General features: G+C 37.0%; 2 protein-coding genes across 4 annotated transcripts; one reads left to right on the plus strand and one right to left on the minus strand.

Annotated features, from left to right (window-relative positions):
- The first annotated feature begins 887 nt into the window (after nucleotides 1-887).
- On the plus strand, nucleotides 888-10,860 carry srpx2 (sushi-repeat containing protein X-linked 2). 2 transcript variants are annotated; one of them, XM_051860196.1, is made up of 10 exons: nucleotides 888-1,140; nucleotides 5,496-5,570; nucleotides 5,656-5,847; nucleotides 5,994-6,170; nucleotides 6,302-6,425; nucleotides 6,515-6,636; nucleotides 7,030-7,209; nucleotides 7,345-7,478; nucleotides 7,575-7,696; nucleotides 10,103-10,860. In XM_051860196.1, exons 1-10 carry the CDS (start codon nucleotides 1,071-1,073, stop codon nucleotides 10,281-10,283), a joined length of 1,377 nt encoding a protein of 458 aa, XP_051716156.1. In that variant the 5' UTR covers nucleotides 888-1,070; the 3' UTR covers nucleotides 10,284-10,860. The 2 variants fall into 2 exon arrangements, with proteins under 2 accessions (XP_051716156.1, XP_051716157.1); XM_051860197.1 differs by lacking the exons at nucleotides 888-1,140; nucleotides 5,496-5,570; nucleotides 5,656-5,847 and having other exon boundaries at nucleotides 6,339-6,425.
- On the minus strand, nucleotides 10,649-19,781 carry sytl4 (synaptotagmin-like 4). 2 transcript variants are annotated; one of them, XM_051860179.1, is made up of 18 exons: nucleotides 19,583-19,781; nucleotides 18,485-18,542; nucleotides 18,041-18,178; nucleotides 16,253-16,468; nucleotides 16,008-16,117; nucleotides 15,664-15,778; nucleotides 14,622-14,756; nucleotides 14,444-14,537; nucleotides 14,244-14,340; nucleotides 13,656-13,756; nucleotides 13,466-13,558; nucleotides 13,064-13,242; nucleotides 12,810-12,903; nucleotides 12,226-12,387; nucleotides 12,020-12,131; nucleotides 11,827-11,935; nucleotides 11,530-11,741; nucleotides 10,649-11,193 (listed from the first exon to the last, which is right to left on the minus strand). In XM_051860179.1, exons 3-18 carry the CDS (start codon nucleotides 18,154-18,156, stop codon nucleotides 11,051-11,053), a joined length of 2,088 nt encoding a protein of 695 aa, XP_051716139.1. In that variant the 5' UTR covers nucleotides 18,157-18,178; nucleotides 18,485-18,542; nucleotides 19,583-19,781; the 3' UTR covers nucleotides 10,649-11,050. The 2 variants fall into 2 exon arrangements, with proteins under 2 accessions (XP_051716139.1, XP_051716140.1); XM_051860180.1 differs by lacking the exon at nucleotides 18,485-18,542.
- Nucleotides 19,782-20,866: the final 1,085 nt, after the last annotated feature.

Consider the following 20,866-nt stretch of genomic DNA (forward strand, 5'->3'; position numbering starts at 1 on the left):
TGGCCCAGAGGACAGTAATGACGTATGTTAGGATTCAATATGGGCTAATCTCAAACACATCTCTAAAAACCCTAATCATTAACTGATTCACTTTAAGATGATTCACAGGATGTATCTCAGGAAGTGTCGAGACACTGAAGGACATTTTGGAGTTTGAGGTATGTTGTCAGAGACCTTTGCTTCTAAATGATGATTCCTCTTACACTCTCTCTCTAACTCAGAAAAAGTTGTTTTTCTGTGGACTTACTGCAGCTAAGAAAATGCTTGCCTTACGCTGGAAACCTCCACACTCTCTTGCATGGACCCACTGGATGTACCCTTTCTTGGACTTTGCGAACATGGAGCTCTCAGTGGCAAGGTTACACAGAGCATCTCGGAGGACTATCTCAGCATGGCTAGATGCAATTTCAAAAATTAAGGAATGGTTGTAAGATCTATGTCTCATGTTCCTACCCTATTTTTTATTTTTTTATGTGTGTGTATATATATATATATATATATATCTTTATTTTCTCTTTCTTATAGTGGGGAAGTGAAGATTTTAGCTTTTAGGAACGAATTGAATAGTTATATGCAAGCTAAATTGTCAAACTGAATAACTTTCAAAAGTTGTCTGTTATTTATGTATTTTAGCCGTGCTTGTTTTCCCTCTGGCTATTGATTATCAAAGCTCCATTGTCATTCAATTGCGCACTAGTTTTCTTGGATCATTCTGAATCGCCTTGGTCGCCTTGGGAATGTGGGAGGGCTATATGTTTGGTCATATAGCCTACCTAATTTGTTTGGTAATGTTTTCAATCTCAAGAAACAAGTTTATTGAACAACAGCGCCACCGTCCGTCCAAGCGCTTAATACACAGAAGAGTTGCAAGTCCGACTAGTGGAAGAAATTCGTGCTGAGTTACAGTAGAAACGACAGTCTCTTGAAGGCTGCGTGCGATTCACTGCTCGAGACTAAACTCTGTCAAGAGTTAGTTATCCGAACCATTACTTTGGGAATAGCAGAATATTTCTCAAGTAAAGATCTGCTTTTAACATTTATACTCATATTTTCATCTGACATCTAATGCAATGATCAAATTTATTACTCTTTTTGTTGAATTGTGCATCATTTATCAGACTCTGGGTGAAACCACTGAAGGTAAGAGATCTTTATTTTCTCTTTCTTTACAAAACAATAATCGAATAACTGGACTGATCAATGTAGAGTTATTTTTGTACATAACTTAGGGTTTCACAACCTGTATTTCGTATAGGGTTTAAATGAAGAACAGCTTTGATTTTGTTTACCTTTGCATTTACGTTACGGACTAGGTCTTATAGTGGGGAAATGGAGATTTTATTTTAGCTTTAATGAACGAATTGAATAGTAGTATGCAAGCTAAATTGTCAAACTAAATAACTTTTAAAAGTTGTCTGTTATTTATGTGTTTTAGCCGTGCTTGTTTTCCCTCTGGCTATTGATTATCAAAGCTCCATTGTCATTCAATGGCGCACTAGTTTTCTTGGATCATTCTGAATCATGTTTCAGACTCCAGAGGAGTGGAAGAAATTTTGGCGTACTTGGTCAAATGAGCAGTTTTAACAAAACATAGACATAAACATGCTTTGTTTCATCCATTTAGCGTTTAATGAAGCCAGAAACATATGATTAACATGTTCACTATTTGATGTATGATGTCCATATACTGTCTAAGCAGTTGTAATTATAACCCAGTGACCCAGTAAATGACTGAGTGTGAGCTCATTATCTGTGACAGGGCCCTAATTTGACCTGAACTTTAACTGTGTCACCTATGGGTTCATTGTCCCACTTTGGGAACGAAACAAGAAATACCAAAAAAACAAATAAATACATTCTTGCCATGTATTTGCAATGCAAGTGAACTGATTTACCAAAAGAAATGGCCTGCTCTTAAATATGCATTGTCAGAGTTAGCATATTTACGTATTTTAAGTGATTAAAAGAGTAAAGTGGTTTGGCTTTCTGCACAGTTCCAAATAGTTTGCGAAAATGAGAACAACATTTTCCTCACACAAACGGGAAAGTTTCCCTTGAGGACCGCTACATAATGTTTTCCAGGTAGTGTAAAGCAGTCCGGGTATTGACAAATGTTGAGTCACACTCTTGGTATGGTACAACTTTTTAGACTGTAGACAGCTGCAGCTTTATAGTCTGGCCCATCTGTCCAGGGTGTTTCCTCTATGGCCCAAGACTCTGGGATAAGCTTCAGCATCCCGGCAACCCTACATAGGACAAGCAGTTCAGAAATTGGATGGATGGATATTTTAAATGAGATCCCTCTAGGCCTGGCAACATCTTTGCATACTGTTATCCTCTTTCCATATACATAACTGGCTTAGATTCAGTTTTTCTTTTGCTCAGACATGTCTCATGTGGTTTTTACCACATAGAAGAAAACGGTGAATTGTAGGGATCAGAGAGAGTACATTGAACTACTTATTGAGTTCTTATTGGTTGCAAGAATACTAACATAACTCAATAATTATCCATCCGTTTTCTATACCTGATTGTCCTATGTATTGGAGTCTATCCCGGCATGTCTCAGACTGAAGGCAGGGAAACACCCTAGACAGGTGGCCAGCTTAATAATTGAATATTACGCTTAAAAGGTAATTACTACCTTCTTGCAGGGTTCTCACAGTCATAGATAACCTGGAAATATGTGGGAATTTTAAAACTTTTTCATGCATGGCAGGGCACAACGTTAAGCCTGTACATCGGTCATTCACTTGTCTGAATAAAAAAAAAGTTACTTGTCCAGATTTTTTTTTTTGTGTGTGTGTGTGTTTTTTTGTCCGGATTTTTGTGTGTGTGGTGTAAATGTAAATTATTCTGGAGCAAAATTCTTATCAGTGTTCTATCAGCTCTTACTTAAATCAGTATATATTTTTTGGTCACCTTTCATATCAAATTCTTAGATTTTATCAAGAAATTCAACTAAAAAAATTAAGTATTAAGGAAATCCTTCACCTGCAGAGAAAACACAGAAGCTGGTTAGAAGCAGAAGCAAATTGCTGCAGTTTGTTTTAAGCTTCTGTGAGTTTCTTTGCATGTGCTTGCATTAATTTGTTTTGATTTTCTCCGCCAGAGTCTCACACAGATACAGGCTGCACAAGCCTCAACTGGTGCGACCTTGTTACCGTCAATACATTATCCATTACCAACTGCTGTTTACACTGAGTATATTAAAAACAGAATCATTCTCATATTTGGTACTATATACAGTGTGTGTGTGCATATATATATATATATATATATATATATATATATATAATGTATTATTTATATATAAACTTTTTTTTCAGCATTATGTTTTTTAACAGTTTTAGTAAACATTGGACTGGCTGAGCATATATACTGTGTATAATATATATATATATATATATATACTCAGCCACTCAGTGTTAACTTAAAACATCAGTATTTGGAATACATTAAAATAAAAGCTGAAATAAAATAAAATAAAATATGAATAATAAATAAACTTAAACTAAAATAGAGATAATAAAAATGACAAACACAACAAATTTACTAAAAGTAAAATTAAAATGAAAACTGAAAATATAAAAACAAAAGCTAATTCAAAACATTAAGAAGTACTATAATAGTACAGTTGCAAGAAAAAGTATGTGAACCACTTGCAGAATTTGTGAAAATGTGAAAAATTTTAACAAAATAGGAGAGATCATACAAAATGCATGTTATTTTTCATTTAGTACTGTCCTGAGTAAGATATTTTACATAAAAGATGTTTACAAATAATCCATAAGACAAAAAAATAGCTGAATTTATTAAAATTACCCCATTCAAAAGTTTGTGAACCATTGATTCTTAATACTGTGTGTGGTTACCTGGATGATCTACGACTGTTTTTTTGTTTTGTGATGGTTGTTCATGAGTCTCTTGTTTGTCCTGAGCAGTTAAACTGAGCTCTGTTCTTCAGAAAAATCCTCCATGTCCTGCAGATTCTTCAGTTTTTGAGGATTTTTTGCATATTTGAACTCTTTACAGCAGTGACTGAATGATTTTGAGATCCATCTTTTCACACTGAGGACAACTGAGGGACTCAAACACAACTAATAAATAAGGTTCAAACATTCACTGATGCTCCAGAAGGAAACATGATGCATTAAGAGTCAGGGGGGTGAAAACTTTTTGAATTTGAAGATCAAGGTAAATTGTACTTAATTTGTCTTCTGGGAAACATGTAGGTATCTTCTGTTGCTTCCAAAGGGCGGTACTAAATGAAAAAATTGATATTTAAATGAAATAAGAAAAATTTGTACATCTTCATCCTGTTCAAAAGTTTTCACCCCCCGACTCTTAATGCATCGTGTTTCCTTCTGGAGCATCAGTGAATGTTTGAACCTTTTTTATTAGTTGTGTTTGAGTCCCTCAGTTGTCCTCAGTGTGAAAAGATGGATCTCAAAATCATTCAGTCACTGCTGTAAAGGGTTCAAATATGCAAAAAATCCTTGAAAACTGAAGAATCTGCAGGACCTGGAGGATTTTTCTGAAGAACAGAGCTCAGTTTAACTGCTCAGAACAAACAAGGGACTCATGAAGAACCATCACAAAACAAAAAAACAGTCGTAGATTATCCAGGTAACCACACACGTTATTAAGAATCAGTGGTTCACAAACTTTTGAACTGGGTCATTTTAATAAATTCAGCTATTTTTTTGTCTTGTTGATTATATGTAAACATCTTTTATGTAAAATATCTTACTCAGGACAGTACTAAATAAAAAATAACATGCATTTTGTATGATCTCTCATTTTCACAGATTCTGCAAGTGGTTCACATACTTTTTCTTGCAACTGTATATAAATACTAAAGTACTAAAATAACACTGAGCCCCACCAAAATATTTCTGTCATAGAAACTTCCCAGTAAGAAAATGATTTTCAAAGATCCTAATCCAGTAAACATAGACTTGGAAACCCTGAATTGGCTGAATCTTCAGTTTTCTGTGTGCAGACAGCAGCACCTTTTGGCAAACATGTTTTTGGCATTGCTTGAAACAGTTCTGTAGATTTCATTTGATGTTGATACATACTGTATAGTATTGAACTTTGGTTGCTTTTTTATATTCCCTTTAACAATCTTATTTTAGCTTTTCCCTTTAAAAATAAGCTTTATTTTTAGGGAACGCTCATGGTTATAGACTAAAAAAGTTCTCTCAAAGAGTTTTAAAAAGGTTTATGTATGTGAAACTGGAAAAAATCGTGTGTGAGAGGAAAGAATGATGATGGTGGTTGTGATGCATGGAAACAAAAACAGGGGCGGTTGGGGATCTTTTTCTCTAGCGCTGGGACCACAGGATACTAATGATGCAGCTGATTTGCTGCTGTGATGTGCTGGCCAATGTTTTGACTCAGTCTTTTGGAAGGTGACTTTTTGAAAATGTTTATAGGTCAAAGCCCAAAATCCAGTTTTACTTCAGGTTTTATTTTATGTTTGCTCTCAGGCTCAGCTTCTTACCATGACACCAATGAAGTTGTGCATGAGGACGAGACTTACACCCCTCAGTTGGATTACAAACGTAAGTACACTTACAAATTAAACATTATGACTAATGTGAACTGCTACAGTTACTTTAAAACCTTTTTTTTCTCCTTTGCCATCAGATCCGCAATGGTGCCATACACTTAAGCTATCCCACGGGGAAGTGTCCTGTTCTTCCCCTCGAGGCGGGCGCTACCAAAGCACGCTTGGAACTCGCTGTTTGCTCTCCTGTGATCGAGGATATAAACGGCTGGGCCGATCATCTGTGCAGTGCATGCCCAATCGCCGCTGGTCTGGAACCGCTGTCTGTCGAAGTATGCTTAAAAGATGTCATAATAATTGTGCCACAGAAACTAACCCTTTGATACAGAAAAAAACGTTTTAAGCATCTACTGCAGAGTACTTAACAAAATCTGTCCTTACTTGAACTGTGTGCTTATATTATTTCTGAATTTCTCAGAGGTGCGTTGTCATGTTCTGCCTCTGATTGACCACGGTATGTACAGTTGCACCCGTGGATTTGTGGTAGACTCCAGGTGTGACTATACCTGCTATGAAGGCTACCAGATTGAGGGAGATCGCTACCGTATGTGCCAAGAAGAGGGAAAATGGAGCGGTGCAGATCCGACGTGTGCAGGTACAGTAAAGTCATGGATTTGGAAATCTAGTCTAATGTATTCAGTTTGCCATTATTTAGGCCAATTTCACCAGTTCTCCCAAATCAGAGAGAAGACGTTGTAATATTTAATAAAAATTGCATTGTTTCAGATCATGACCCTCCCAAACTGAAATGTCCTTTGTCCAGAGTGAAGGTAGCAGAACCAGGAAAACTAACTGCCATGGTTTCTTGGGAACGTCCTGTGGCTAAGGATACTGCTGACAGAGCACTACAGTATGTGTATTACATATTATGAAAGCCATCCAACTTCCTCTACTGTAAAAAGGCTACTTATAAATGACCGTTATGTCAAACCTCATCAGGGTCTTGCGAAATGGACTGGAGTCTGGATCCGACTTTCCAGAAGGATTACATGTAATTCGATATAAAGTCTACGACCAGGCTGGCAACATAGCGACTTGCAAGTTTACTGTGCATGTTGAAGGTAAAGCCAGCATAGAACTTTGATTTGCTTGTTTCACGGGGTTAAAGGGACAGTTCACTCACAAATAAAAATTGTGTCATCATTTAATCACCCGCATGTTGTTTCAAACTTTTATGACTTTCTTATTTCTGTGGAACAAAAATAATGGCCCTCACTGACTTTCATTATATGGGCAAAAAGTACGGAGATATTTTTCTAAATTTTGTGTGCCACAGAGGAAAAAGTCATGAGAAATTATGACAGAATTTTCATTTTTGTGTGAACTATCCCTTTAACTATAATCAATATTATTAAAATATGACTAGAAAAAGTTTTAATGTCCTTCTTTAGATCCAGTGAGGTACACTTTCTTACACTCTCTTATTCCCTAAACTGAAATTTTCTTTCCCTCAGTGAGAAGGTGTCCAAAGCTAAAGCCACCTATGCATGGCTACCTGACATGCTCATCTGATGGCAATAATTATGGGGCTATATGTGAATACCATTGTGATCCTGGCTTTGAAAGGACAGGTTTTGTGACGCGTGTTTGTCAGCTCAACCGCAGCTGGTCTGATGAAGCTGCTCGGTGTGTATGTGAGTATGTGGTTTATCTTATGTATTTCTAATAGAAATACATACATTATATTCATTATATTCATGATATTACATATTTCATTGTAAAGCATTTTTCTCTAATTGTTATGTGAAATGTTTGCTTGTTTCTTGTAGTAATGGACATAAAAACAGACGTCAGGTCTGCCGGTGCTCTGCTTGACCAGTTTTATGAAAAGAGAAGGCTTCTTGTTGTATCTACTCCAGATAATGCTAACCAGAACTACAGGCTTCAGAACATTATGCTGCAGGTAAAATAGATACTTCCTTTGCTATAACAAACATTATTCACAGGAAATAAGAGTGCATTCCACAAACTATATGATTGTGTAAATGTTCTGATACAGAAGGCTGAGTGTGGTCTGGATCTGCGACATGTGACAGTGATTGAGCTGTTGGGAACTCTACCTCGTGCGGTGGGGCGCATCAAAGAACGACGTCTAGAGCCTGAGGTCATAGAGGGTCTTAGGTAACTCACTAAGTATCTACAGTAGTTACATATTAAATACCATTATATTTAAAGGTGCAATATGTAAGATTTTCTGTCCGCTAGAGGTTGCTAGAGGCCTATTCAAAACAAAGGTCGTAGCTTGATTATGCCAAGTTTGAGCGCGGAATCTTGGGACATGTGGTCTTCACCTCACAGCCGGTGGAAAACAATTGGGATAGGACTCGGGAAGAAATCATGTTCATGGATTGAATTATTAACATTACTGTAGTATGAAGCAGAGCAGGACCGAGTGTTGTGGGAGCTGAACTAGGCCGCTGGAGCGATTGCGCAACACACACCTCACGAGCAGCGGAACTTTTATTATGCCACAGTTGCCGGCATCACTTCCGCTTTTCCGGTCATGAGTATGAGGTAACACAGCTCTATCATATTAGATACATTTGAGTGTGTTGAAAATGATGTTATAACGTTACTCTATGCGTTCGCTCGGCAGCTGCTGTGAGACACTTGTTACACACTGCAGTAAGCTACACAGATTTTAGAATATCATATTAAATGCTGGATGGCTTGTGTTGATAAATGGCATGCAATTAATTTTAAAACGTATTGTATGATGGAGAAAATGCTGCATACTGTTACTAAAAATAAAGCTGCATCTGATTATGCTATGTTAGCTACTTGACAAAATAGTGTTTTTCTCTGAGGCATGGTAAAGCATGGTACTCGCAAAAAATCAAGTAAATTAGATTTAAACAATAAGACTAAACATGTTGAGCTATATAACAATAATTAGTTTTTTGTCTATAAATATATCAAAACAGTTGTTCCCTTGTCTATTAAAACATGTAAATATTAAAGTGTCTTTGGTGTTTCCATGGTTTCTACAAAATAAAACCGGAAACTGAGGGTAACGCGGGTATGACGCCTCACACGTCCCGGAGCCTTGGTTAAAATTGCAATTTTCTCACGATTTACAAATAGTGGAAACATTTGGGATATTGTAAGTACTCAAGTGAACAAAATATATAACACTGGCCTAGTGGTTTTTGGATATTTTACTGCAAAATTCTTACATATTGCACCTTTAACTATTAACTAACTTACAAAACACAAAGTCAACATGAACTTTGGGATGCACCGATCATGATTTTTCATGGCCGATTCCATTTTTTTTTTTTTTTTTTTTTTTTTTTTTTTGGCAAGCAAACGGGCCAATTCCGATACAGGTTGCTGATTTTTTTTTTTTTTTTAAGGAAATTTATTTGTTGTTTATTTACTCTATTACAGGCCAAACCGGCTTTACACAAAAAATCTCTGTAGCCATTTGAAATTAGAGGCAACCACTGCATTTTAATCACAATCTAAACAAAGATGCTACACACATGTAACATGAGCAGATGTTTTTGAAAATATGCAACATAAAACACCTGTACATAACAAAAACAGCAGACGGACTGAATGAAAATGCAAATTCACTCTCTGTCAGTAGGTGGTGCTTATGTAACAGCACTGATATAGTGTTTCCTTGGTTAGCGATAGTGCTGCGCTAAACACTACTTAGTTTAATAAGTGCTGCGCTATAAACACTACTTAGTTTAATAGGATTATACAAAGGTAGAGGAAAAGAAAATACCATCAAAACTTTTCTGAAGACAGTCAGTTCCTTTCAGAGATACATTCATAGACACCCTCACCTCCAATTCAGTATTTTTATTTTTCTTCCAATATTTTGAGCGTCGCAATCAGTGAACTTACTGTGCCTGAAACAGTATTTTCTGTGCTTTCCTCTCTTTGCGTCTGTCTTCAGCGTGTCCGGTCTTTGGCTTATGTTAACATCCTTTTTACAGATTTTGGAATTTTCCATTATGATTGCAGTGCAGTTTGTATACAAGTCTGGAGTTGTGCCGAATTTTAACTCCTGCTGAATTATTGCCCCCCCACGTTGAGGCTGCTACCTGGTTGCCTAATCTTAACCCCACCCCCACACCTAATCCTAAACTTATCTACTGTATACTGGGGACTCAGGAGGGTAATAATCCGGCGTGGGTCAGAATTAACTTTTTTAAATGTACATGATAATTCCTCATGTAATGCCAAATTTTCACTATCCCAGTTCATACAATCAAGACTCCATTATGTGTTTTGTCATTGTATATCCTGTTTCAAGTAAAATGGGGTGCAAACTGGATTTCACGCTGACTTTATGTTCTGGCAGAGACATATTGGGCAGTCTAATTTCTATTCAAAACCTGGTCTTATTTTTATAAAAGCCACATGACAGTCTTGGACAAAACACTTTCACATGGTTTCCCATCAACAGTGACTCTTTACTGAAGGAAATTGTTTTGCTGATGCACTACTATGAATGTATGTTTCCAATCTAGAAGTGGGAAATAAATGTTTGCATGTGTTCTTTGTTTGCAGACAGGCACTGCATATCTCTACAGCATATTTCACCATGGTGCTGCTGGATGAATATGGTGTGGATCGGGAGCGCTTTGTTAACCCCACCACCTCTGATGAGCTCTACTCATATGTAGAGGAGTACCTCCTCAATGAGGAGGAGCGAGAGAGACTGGAGTTGAACAAGGACTTCTGTGACTGATCTCGGTCTGATCAACTCCAGATCTACGTGGGGCATGGTGATGTTGTGGGTGGGAGTTTTCCTTATTGTGGTAGGTCATCAGGATGCATTCACCCCCAGAGCCTGTTTCCTAGACAAACAGTCATTTGAAACTACATATTGTAGGTGTTATTAATGGAGAATCACAGCTGGAAATGTGATTTTGTACGGAACTGGTTTTAATCTGCAAGTGGGATTCCAAAAGATACACATATTCTGAGGAAAAATAATTTTAACCATCTATAATCGAGTGCACAGCACACAATGTAGATTCTTATAAATATTTAATATTTATTAAATGCTAGTACTTTTATGTAGCTCCTAGAACGAAGGTGCTCACGATGGAGTAAATAAGCATTATGTCATTAAAATTTATTGTGTTTAAGTATGTGAATCGTTTTAGACCATACATCAAGTGCACATTTAAAACCAAAGTGTTATTCAAACTAAAATATTTACTGTGTCCAAAGGTTCATGTGCAAGAACAGCCTTCAAATGATGTTGTATTTGAAAATACATTCAGCTGCAACATTTATAGGAAATAAATATAATTAACATATACACTGCATATTTCCACATCATTATTTTTGAACTGCCTTAAAAAGTTTAAAATATAAAAGATGCATTACCCTAAAAAAGTCTTTAAAATATTACTGGGATGCAAAGCTGTAACAGAAACACACAAGCATTGTGGAATGTGTAATCCTCTGTCCTGATAATGGCTTGGGGGGGGGTATTGCTCCATGTCCTTACTTGGCCTTTCCCATGGATGAGCGCAGTGGAAGAGTGCCCTCTGCCCAAGAGTCGGGGTACTGCATCATCTTTTTCCACAGCAAGATCTCCTCCCCTGTGGAGTTTGCCACCCACTCTTCTTTTCCCTCCTTGACAGTCACTGCGCAAAAATCAGTTTCAGATGTAAAATATATTTATAACAGAAAACAGTATTTTTGATCAAACAAATGCAGCCTTAGTGAGCATAATATTCTTCTTTTAAAAACGTTAACTTTTTATGGCAAACTTTTGTATAGCACTGTATATATTATCAACTCATGTTTTATTAATATCAATAAAACTTGACTGAAAAAAAAAAAAAACACCTGAATGGTGTTACAGTGACACATCTTCTTTATTTGGTATCTGCAGTTGGTGAATCCAACAATTTAATCAATGTTAAAGGCTTCTGAATTGATTTCAACTCAAAGGAATATGAAGCAACAGATTCTCCTACCTGCTCCCAAGCTGAGGCGAACTCCTCCCAGGAAGTCATTGCTGGACAGTGTCTCTCTGTCCCAGACAGTGAGCTCCAGACACATGTCCTTCAGCTGCTCCAGACTCATATCGTTGTACACAAATGTGTGGTTGTAGTTTGGGTTTTTTGTCTTCTTCACTATCGGAGTCTTCTTCTTTGAGGAAGACTTGCTCTTTGATGGCAGCAGATACCTAAGGGGAAGAATTATTTGCAGAAATAAACAAACAAGGCCCTTTTAAATCGTGGGTAGAGGTAATGAAACAGATGTTTGCAAACCCTTTCACAAAGGAATCACATGTGCCTCCAGCTTTCATGGCTGTCAGATTTTTAGCCTCTTTGATCAACACATGCAGCTCAGCACCATCTGCGTGTTTGGTCTTTTTCCCTTTATTAGAGAAGAGGGGCATAATTTACTATGTAACACTAGCTAAAGATTTTTAATAGAGATGTTAACTGTGTTTGCCCTCACCCTTTCCATTAGAGTCATCTGTCTGTGTCTTGTTTGCCGTGACATACTTAAGTGAAATCACCAACTCTCCTTTGTATTGATCGAATGGAGATGATGGTAAATGGGCAGCTGCCTATGAAGACACACAGGAAACAATGTAAAGGTAATACTAAACAAAACAACTTGAGTACAGTGACATTTCTGTGGCATCAAAACAACCATATTACCTTTCCTCTAAGAGCCATATACTCTTTGAGTGCAGAGTCAATGTCATGGCTATCCAGTGGTATCTCCACCTCACCCAGAAAGGCATTGCGGCCAAAACGGTCATAGTGCCAAACTGAGAGTTGTAGTGTGCGAGTCATTAGCTGGGTGCGGCTGATGGAGTACTAACACAAACAAGCACAAGACAGCTTGTCAAGATGAAATGTTTTTTTAAAAGTAAGAGGTTCTCATGTAGGAGCTTTAACCAGTTTGTTTAATCTGTTTGTGTGAACTGCACATGTTGTTTACTCTAGATTAAAATGGGGCAAGCGTAAGCGTAAGCGTAACTCCCTGATAAGTGTACTTATCTTCTGTGTCAATATCAAGCCCATTCGAAACTAGATGTTAATATACAGTGTTGTAATTACCTGCCATTAAAGCACAGCATATAGACTTAAGTGTTACTCAGTGTTATCAGTTTCTGATAGTATTTCTTGTTTCAAGCCATAAAAAATAGTTATCTTAGGGAGTTTAGTGGAACTGGGAAATGAATGTATTTTAAATGATACTTTTTTTAAATACTATCTCACAGAAATTGAAACAATACCTTCAGTGTTTCCTTAAAGCTGGGGTTGATGTTGTTATTTTTAATGGAGGTTTTCTTCTTGCTCTTGTCTGGGAGGAGGTAAGCCTTGACGTATCTGTGGAAAGGAATCAGAGTTTAGTAGACTTCAAAACGGAGTGATTTTCCCTCTGTAATGGGGAAACCCAATGGAATGATTCACGGGTGGAAAATTATTATTCTTGGAAAACAGTAAAGAACTGAGACCCTCTTAGGCTGTGTGGAGGAGGCCCACTTACGGGTTGCACTTCTTTTTTGCTGCATCAGCATAAGCCAGTCCTTTACATTCATGGATCACAACAGACAGGCTCTGGCTGGGCTCATCGTAGCTGAGAGAGAAGACAATATCTCCACTCACTTCCACACGGTCATAGTCTCCTGCTTCACTGTACACACTCATCATACTGCCAAGAGTGGTCTGTGGAATATATATATATATATATATATATATAAAAAGCTGCCCAGCATATTCAAGTGTCTAATATTTAATTGTATGTAGTTTGCACATAAAATAAATTTAAACTAAAAATAAGTGAATAAATAAACTGCATTTTATCTGGATTAATGCAAGTTTATAAATAATTAATTTAAAATGTAATAATTTAAATATTATTTTAATTATTAATATTAAGGTGCATTACCCTTGAGCCTCCAAGACTTCCCAAGCTATCACCAAATTTCTGCCTGTGTATATTCACCAAGTTATCAATATCTTCCTCCTCCTCCTCATCCTCCTGATAAAACAATTCAGGAATGCCAATCAGGTCACTTTAGACTGCAATACAGTGCAACAATTTAAAATGGTTTGAACCTTATTCTTAATTAACTCACAGCATTAAGGCCAGGAACTGACTTGCTTCTATCTCCCATAGACGGTGCAGCACTTTCTGTTCCATCTTCACGCAAATCAAGTGTGGAGACTGGCTTAACATCTATGAGAAAACAGTGTTTGCACATTTAAAACCCAGAGTGAAGAAATAAATGTATGTACACTACTGTTCAAAAATTTGTGGTCAGTAAGATTTTGTAATGTTTTTAAAAGAAGTCTCTTATGCTCACCAAGGCTGCATTTATTTGATCAAAAATACAGCAAAAACGAATAATGTGAAATATTATAATTTAAAATAACCATAATGTAATTTATTCATGTGATGGTAAAGCATCACTTCAGTCTTCAGTGTCACATGATCCATCAGAAATCATATACTGATTTGGTGTAAAATTATCAACATGACCACAGCTGAAAACAGGTGTGCTGCTTAATATTTTTTTTTAATATAAAATGTGATATATTTTTACAGGTTTTATTTATAGAAAGTTTAAAACAACAGTCTTTACTGTCAGAACTGAATAAAAATATTTAATTCTTAAAAAAACAGATTTGAAGTGTAGTAGTGTATACTCAAACTATAACTTTACCTGACAGTTTGTGCACTCTTCTGACACTTTTCTTGAAAAGCCCATCCACGTCACGCAAGGAGTCAGAGCAGGCATTCATCTGATAAATTAATGAGGCCTTTTTTTTGGCAGGATGATGGTGGAAAATGCAAGGGAATAGGTGACACATGAGCAGAATTAGATACATGGCTAAACAGGGTAAAGTATGAATAAACACTTACTGTCTCAGTGGTAGAGGTGCTTTCACTGTTAGTGGGGGCTGTCAGGACGGACATAGAGCCTGTGGGACTAGTCTTGGCTGTCACGTCCTCTTTTCTAGAAGCAAATCAGAGGTTTGCATCACACTACTACCTGTACATCACAAGTCATGGATCTCTGTGCCTCTGACTAAGATATTACCTCTGCATTAGGGGACTACTGTGGGAGGATTCAGTCTCAGTGCGACTGCTGCCCAGACTGGCTTTTTCTATTGATTCTGTGTCGCTACGTTGTTGCTCTCGCATATCAAGTCCCTCAGAAGCCTCAAGAGGTGAGCTGAGAGAAAGAAACAGGGTCAAGTACAGATGCTAGACAGAGCTGGTATCCTAATAAATCACATTCAAACACTTCAACCACTGTAATACTGGCATCAAAAGGCTGAAGGAAAAGTACACTTGCAAATAAAAATTGACTTTTTATTTACGCATCCTAATGTCATTACAAACTGATATGCTTTTATTTTTACAGTGGAACACAAAAAAGATTTCTTCCTTTCAGTGGTCATGGTAACGGTCAAGCTCCAAAAGGGACGCTAAAAGCACCATAAATGTGGTCCATATGACTCATCCAATATATTAACTGATAAGTTCTCAAAACAGACAGGCTGGATGTTAATATTATGACATGCATTTGCTTTTGTGCCTCGTAAACAAATACCATTAAGTCAAAACTGCACCAATTGGAGCTTGACAGTCTCTGTGAAGTATCTCTAAAATATAATGTTATTTGAGGTTCTACATTATGGGGACAAAATGTCCCCACAAAGATGGCAATATCTGAAATCCTTGACCTTGTGGGGACATTTTTTGGTCCCCCTGAGGAAAACATCTTATAAATCATACTAAGTGATGTTTGAAAATGTAAAAATGCAGAAAGTTTTCTGTGAGGGGTGTGTATAGGTGTAGAGTTAGAGTTAGGGGACAGAATATACAGATTGTACAGTTTAAAAATCATTATCTCTATGGACTGTCCCCATAAAACATGAAAACCCAATGTGTCTTTGTGTGTGTGTGTGTTTTGCAGAAAAAAATAACAGCATACAGGTTTGTAAGTGATATAACAGAATTAGTTCATTGGAATTAGTAAATATTTTTATAAAATAGTAAATATTTAAATGAAGAACATTACACTGTTTGATCAGGTGAAACATGAGAGTACATAAATAGTGCTGATGACTACACACCTCTTATTTGCTAGTGCGACGTCCTTTAGTCTCGGTTTGGGCACAGGTACAGTTTGGCTGGAATTCAAGTCAGCTCTGTTTAGCAGTTTTTCCCCTGCTGTCTCATGCTTTTTATCTAGAACAGAAAGATGTAATTTTTTTAAAATAGGGAAGTAAGTGTATAATGATTAATCTAAAAACACTGCCAGCCATTATACTCTAAAGTAAACCAGAGAATTATTCCTCTCTCTTTTCCTCTTCATGAACACAGACAAAGAAAATCTACTTTCCACCCTTTATAAAAACAGCAAGAGTAGGTTCACATTGCTCTATCAGACTGTCATGCATCTGCTTCCTCTACTCACTCAGAGGCCTCTTCCTGAGGGAAACTCGGACTAAGTCATGTCCAGGAGCTGCAGAGAAGCGGTTAACCCTCTCGTCATAGAACCAGTCTCCGGTGCTCATCTTCAGATCTCTGAGAGAAAAGGAAAAAACCTGAAGTTGAGTTTCTGTTGAACATTAACCTTTTCCATTAAGCAAGGGCCTCATTTTCCAGTCTAATGTGCCTCTTAATGATAGGGTCTCTAGGAGGCATGGGGTACACACTCACATCTCTTTGGCACACACTGTGCACACCAAAGATCCGTTGGGTCGAACTGATAGACATTTTCTGCAAACCTGATGTTTGCATACTCTGCACTGGCTACCGTTGCGGGTCAGAAGGCCCATGGGCTCTTGGCAGCGGCCACAGCTGCGTTCACTGTATTTCCCACTGCCACGTTTCGCACCCTTTCTTCTGATGTCAAGCAACTCAGCTTTCAGCTTCCTGAGAGTAAAAAAAAAAATTACATTTATTTATTCCCCAGTATTATTTGCTTGACCAACATCCTTTCGATGAACAGGGCACAAAATAGGGTCCAATTTCTGATTTGTGTGATTTTATTTTCTAGCAGTACACATTAAATAAAAATTAAGCTGTATTAAGATACAAATATTTGTTGTAACAATGTTTAAAGGTGCAATATGTAATATTTCTGTCCACTAGAGGCCTATTCAAAACAAAGGCGTAGCTTGATGACGGCAAGTTTGAGCGCGGAATCTTGGGACATGTGGTCTTCACCTCACACACAGCCAGTGGAAACAATCGGGATAGGACTCAGGAAGAAATCATGTTCATGGTTGTGATTATTAACGTCACTGTAGTATGAAGCAGAGCAGGACCGAGTGTTGTGGGAGCTGAACGAGGCCACTGGAGCGATTGCGCAACACACGCCTCACAAGCAGCGGAACTTTTATTATGCTACAGTCGCCGGCGCTGCTTACGCTTTTCCAGTCATGAGTATGAGGTAACACAGCTCTGTTTATCATATTAGATACATTTGAGTGTGTTGAAAATTATGTTATAACGTTACTCTGTGCGTTCGCTCGGTGGCTGCAGTAAGCTAGATCGATTTTAGAATATCATATTAAATGCTGGATGGCTTGTGTTGATAAATGGCATGCAATTAATTTTAAAACGTACTGTATGATGAAGAAAATTCTGTATTACTGTTACTAAAAATAAAGCTGCATCTGATTATGCTATGTTAGCTACTTGACAAAATAGTGTTTTTCTCTGAGGCATGGTAAAACATGGTACTCGCAAAAAATCAAGAAAATTAGATTTAAACAATAAGACTAAATGTGTTGAGCTATATAACAATAATTAGTTTTCTGTCTATAAATATACCAAAACAGTTGTTCCCTTGTCTATTAAAACCTGTAATATATTAAAGTGTCTTTGGTGTTTCCATGGTTTCTACAAAATAAAACCGGAATTTGTGGTGAAAAAGTACATTACCCATAATGCTGTAAAAACTTCCACCAATCAGAGAGTCGAAACAAGCAGACTGCTCCAAAAGAGCTCTTTAGCTCCGCCTACTCCCATTAAGCACGAATGATGTAATTGAGTCGATCTCCCTATGCTCTCAAAATACTCAAATATTATATTGTTTCTATATAGTGTATATAATCAACATTTTTAAATGAGTAGTTTTATTTCTAGATCGTTTTTAATTGGATTATGTTGTTCGCAATGCTTCATGGGATTGTAGTTCTTGCTTCAAATCAAAGTTTGTAATGTTATGATTCACCTTGTAGATGGTTGGCTTGGTTTATGGCTTATAAATGATTGAATGAAGATTTTTAAGTTTTTAATCCCAATGGGAGAAATGAATGGAAGAAATACTTCCTGAACCAACATAGCTAAAAAAGTGTGCCAGCACTGTTGCACTTTACAGAGGATATTTTGAGAACCAAAAATAATTTATTGCTTTAAAAAAAATGACAAAAATTGTTTTATTTTAGTCTGCATTTCTAGAACAGGACTGATTCTCGATGAGGGAACAGTGACACTCACTTCACACGTAGCTCCTCCAAGCGCCTGAGCTCTTCATCCCGCCGAAGGACTTCTAGTATGAATTCTTGCTCTGAGTCGGTCAGGAAGGACACATTGATCTCCATGTTCTGCACCATCCTCAAGAGTCAAGCCCTGCTTCTAAGGAATAAAAAAAACAAACAAATGACTCTAAGATGCATTAAGTCAACAGAATATATGTCGACACAAATGCAAATTAAAGAAACCCGTAGAACCACATACAACCATTCATTGAGTAACAAACCAGTGTTGCACACAAGCTCGCTCAACCAAGAATAGGTCATTTGCTTCTCAGAGATAAAGAGAAGGAAACTATATATATGTATGTGTATAATGAGAGTGTTACACAAATAAAGGAAGCCCTGCTGTTTGTAAAAAGGGTAGAGACCTGGACACAGGGCAGAACTGACAAATAAAGAGAGTGACCTTTCTCAGTGCCTTCATGCAGTGTCTGTCAGTGTCAGTATGGCTCTTCAACGCCTCCCTGCAGGAGATAAGTAATTAAACAAGCACAAGGACACACTGTGACATGCAGCTCAGCATTCAAATTAGTTGGTTACCAATGGCTGGCAATGCCAATATCACAACAGGGAAGCAGGTATATATTTATATCCCTGCATCTACCACATAAATCAAGCATAGGCATATTGACATTAATAAATCATTTTAAAACCAAGCAAATTTATTTATCTTGGAAAAAATAGGTCGGAAGACATGGCCAAAGAGCACGAGAACCTTGTTTTGATTTGTCACTGGTAAAATTATGGACAGCAAATCAATCAATTTTATGTTGTTGGAGATTAAATAACTAAAGGCCAACCGACCCTGGAAAAAGGGGCAGAGCACTGGAATGTCATCAGGAAAAGAGGAAAACAACATGCAGTCTGCTTATCACAAGAGTTACCACCCTTTAAGGACACACAACCATGGGTGGAGATCTTTAGCAAACCATTTTTTTTTTTTTTTAAATGAGGTAATTATGATGATTCTTACACGATAGCACCCAAGAGCCTTGTAAATGCCCTTTTAGCTCAACTGGTGGAAAAGTGCGAGAAAGGAAAAAACAAATATTCAATAACCCTCAATTAACCTGGGTTGGTCTGTATCCAAAACAAATGACCCTCTGAGGGAAACTTTTTCCTCATTCTTTAAATGTTTGAGAAAAATAGAGAGGATTAAAGTGAGAACCACTATGAATGGAAACATCCTCCAGCTATACTGATAAACATCCGAAGGATTTGTGCTGCTCTAACACATGGACCGCAAACAATAACATTAAATTCACTTAACTAAATAATCCAACATTACATATAAAAAGAGTCCAATATTAATAGAAAATAAAATACAAATGTTAAGAGTAAATAAAGCACATCGTGACATAAAGACAACATCTGAGAAACGTTGTATAGGGAAGCGTTATTCTAAGGCAGAATATAAACAAGCAGTCTACATATAAATTATAAATATAAAACAGACCCATAACATCTCAAATCTTTTCAAATGTGCTTTCAAATTTTCACTTACCAATGGCGCAGGATTTCCCCACGCTCCTTCTCTCGTTTCCTTCTCCGTGCGAGCTCACTAACTTCCAGCTTTGCCAAACAAACGTCGTCCCGGAACAAAAGTTTTCAGTCACTACACTGCTGCTCTGCGCGTCAGAGAAACTGACCATGGCGTACAACAGGTGCGCGTCCACGATGCGCGCAGACGTCAGCGTTGCTTCAGAGAGTCAATGCATAAAAATCACATATTCATGAACGAGGTTTTTGCTCTTCGGTGTTTAAGATTTTAACACCTTCAGACCTGATTTTTTTTCCCACTGAGCAAAATTATTTTTATCCACTTGATATTTCCTCTTCTCTAAAAAACGTAGTTTCTGCACACATTTGTTTATTAGATTTTTTTCATATCCACTACAATGGACACCAGGACTGAAGCAACATAAAATCCATCATATTTTAACCTTACTTATGAATTAGAGTTTAAACATATACAGTATGTTAATTCGTATTGAAGATTTTGAGAAGAACACTATGAGCAATGCAACAAGAATATAGAAAAAAAAGGTCAAAAAAGATGACAGTCTTGTTTGTGTCTTTTTGTTGCTTGCAGTGGATGAATCTATGTGTATGTCTGTGTGCGTCTATGTGCAATTGCTGGTTGATTTGATGATTGTGTGCATTGTATCTGTCTCTCACTAAAATCCATGAAAATGTGAATGACAGTTTACAGTCACTTTGAGGTAAAATAAAATAATATTAATAATTAATAAATATTAATGCTCATAAAATATTAAAATTTTAGCTTTAAAAATGCTTCCACAAATGCCTTCTAATTAGCTTTGAATGTTATCACTTGATACTATTAAGATTATATGCAAGTTGATGATGCTAAATTAGGCATGCCTGTCTTTTGTCATGCTTGAAGCTGATTAAGTTTGGGGTCATATCTTCATTGTGATTGGTTGATTAGGGACCAATCAGTGACCAAACATTGCTCACATAATAAAAACAAAACATTTTATGTAAACCAAAGTTCCATTCCAATGGACCCGAAGTCTTTGCTGAAAGTTTTTTTAAAGATAGTTTTAATCAGCGAGAATGCAATAAATTGAACAAAAGTGACAGTAAAGACTTTTATAATGTTACAAAACATGCTGTTATTAACTATTAACTTTTGTAATGTTAAAGGTGCAATATGTAAGAATTTTGCAGTAAAATATCCAAAAACCACTAGGCCAAATATACATCAGTAGCCATGAGTCGCATTAAAGTGATGTCATCTCCCTCTCTTCAATTGATTGGCTAG

The sequence above is a fragment of the Ctenopharyngodon idella genome, chromosome 14 (genome assembly GCF_019924925.1).
Source record: "Ctenopharyngodon idella isolate HZGC_01 chromosome 14, HZGC01, whole genome shotgun sequence".
In the NCBI taxonomy this organism is placed as follows: Eukaryota; Metazoa; Chordata; class Actinopteri; order Cypriniformes; family Xenocyprididae; genus Ctenopharyngodon; species Ctenopharyngodon idella.

Coding starts and splice junctions, on each gene's coding strand:
- sytl4 (XM_051860180.1), bottom strand. CDS start 18,156: ATGGTGCAGAACATGGAGATCAATGTGTCCTTCCTGACCGACTCAGAG. Junction 15,779..16,007: donor CCTCAGGAAGAGGCCTCTGA/GTGAGTAGAGGA, acceptor TTTCTGTTCTAG/ATAAAAAGCATGAGACAGCA. Junction 11,936..12,019: donor AGATGACTCTAATGGAAAGG/GTGAGGGCAAAC, acceptor TCTCTAATAAAG/GGAAAAAGACCAAACACGCA.
- srpx2 (XM_051860196.1), top strand. CDS start 1,071: ATGATCAAATTTATTACTCTTTTTGTTGAATTGTGCATCATTTATCAG. Junction 6,426..6,514: donor ACTGCTGACAGAGCACTACA/GTATGTGTATTA, acceptor AAACCTCATCAG/GGTCTTGCGAAATGGACTGG. Junction 7,697..10,102: donor GAGGTCATAGAGGGTCTTAG/GTAACTCACTAA, acceptor CTTTGTTTGCAG/ACAGGCACTGCATATCTCTA.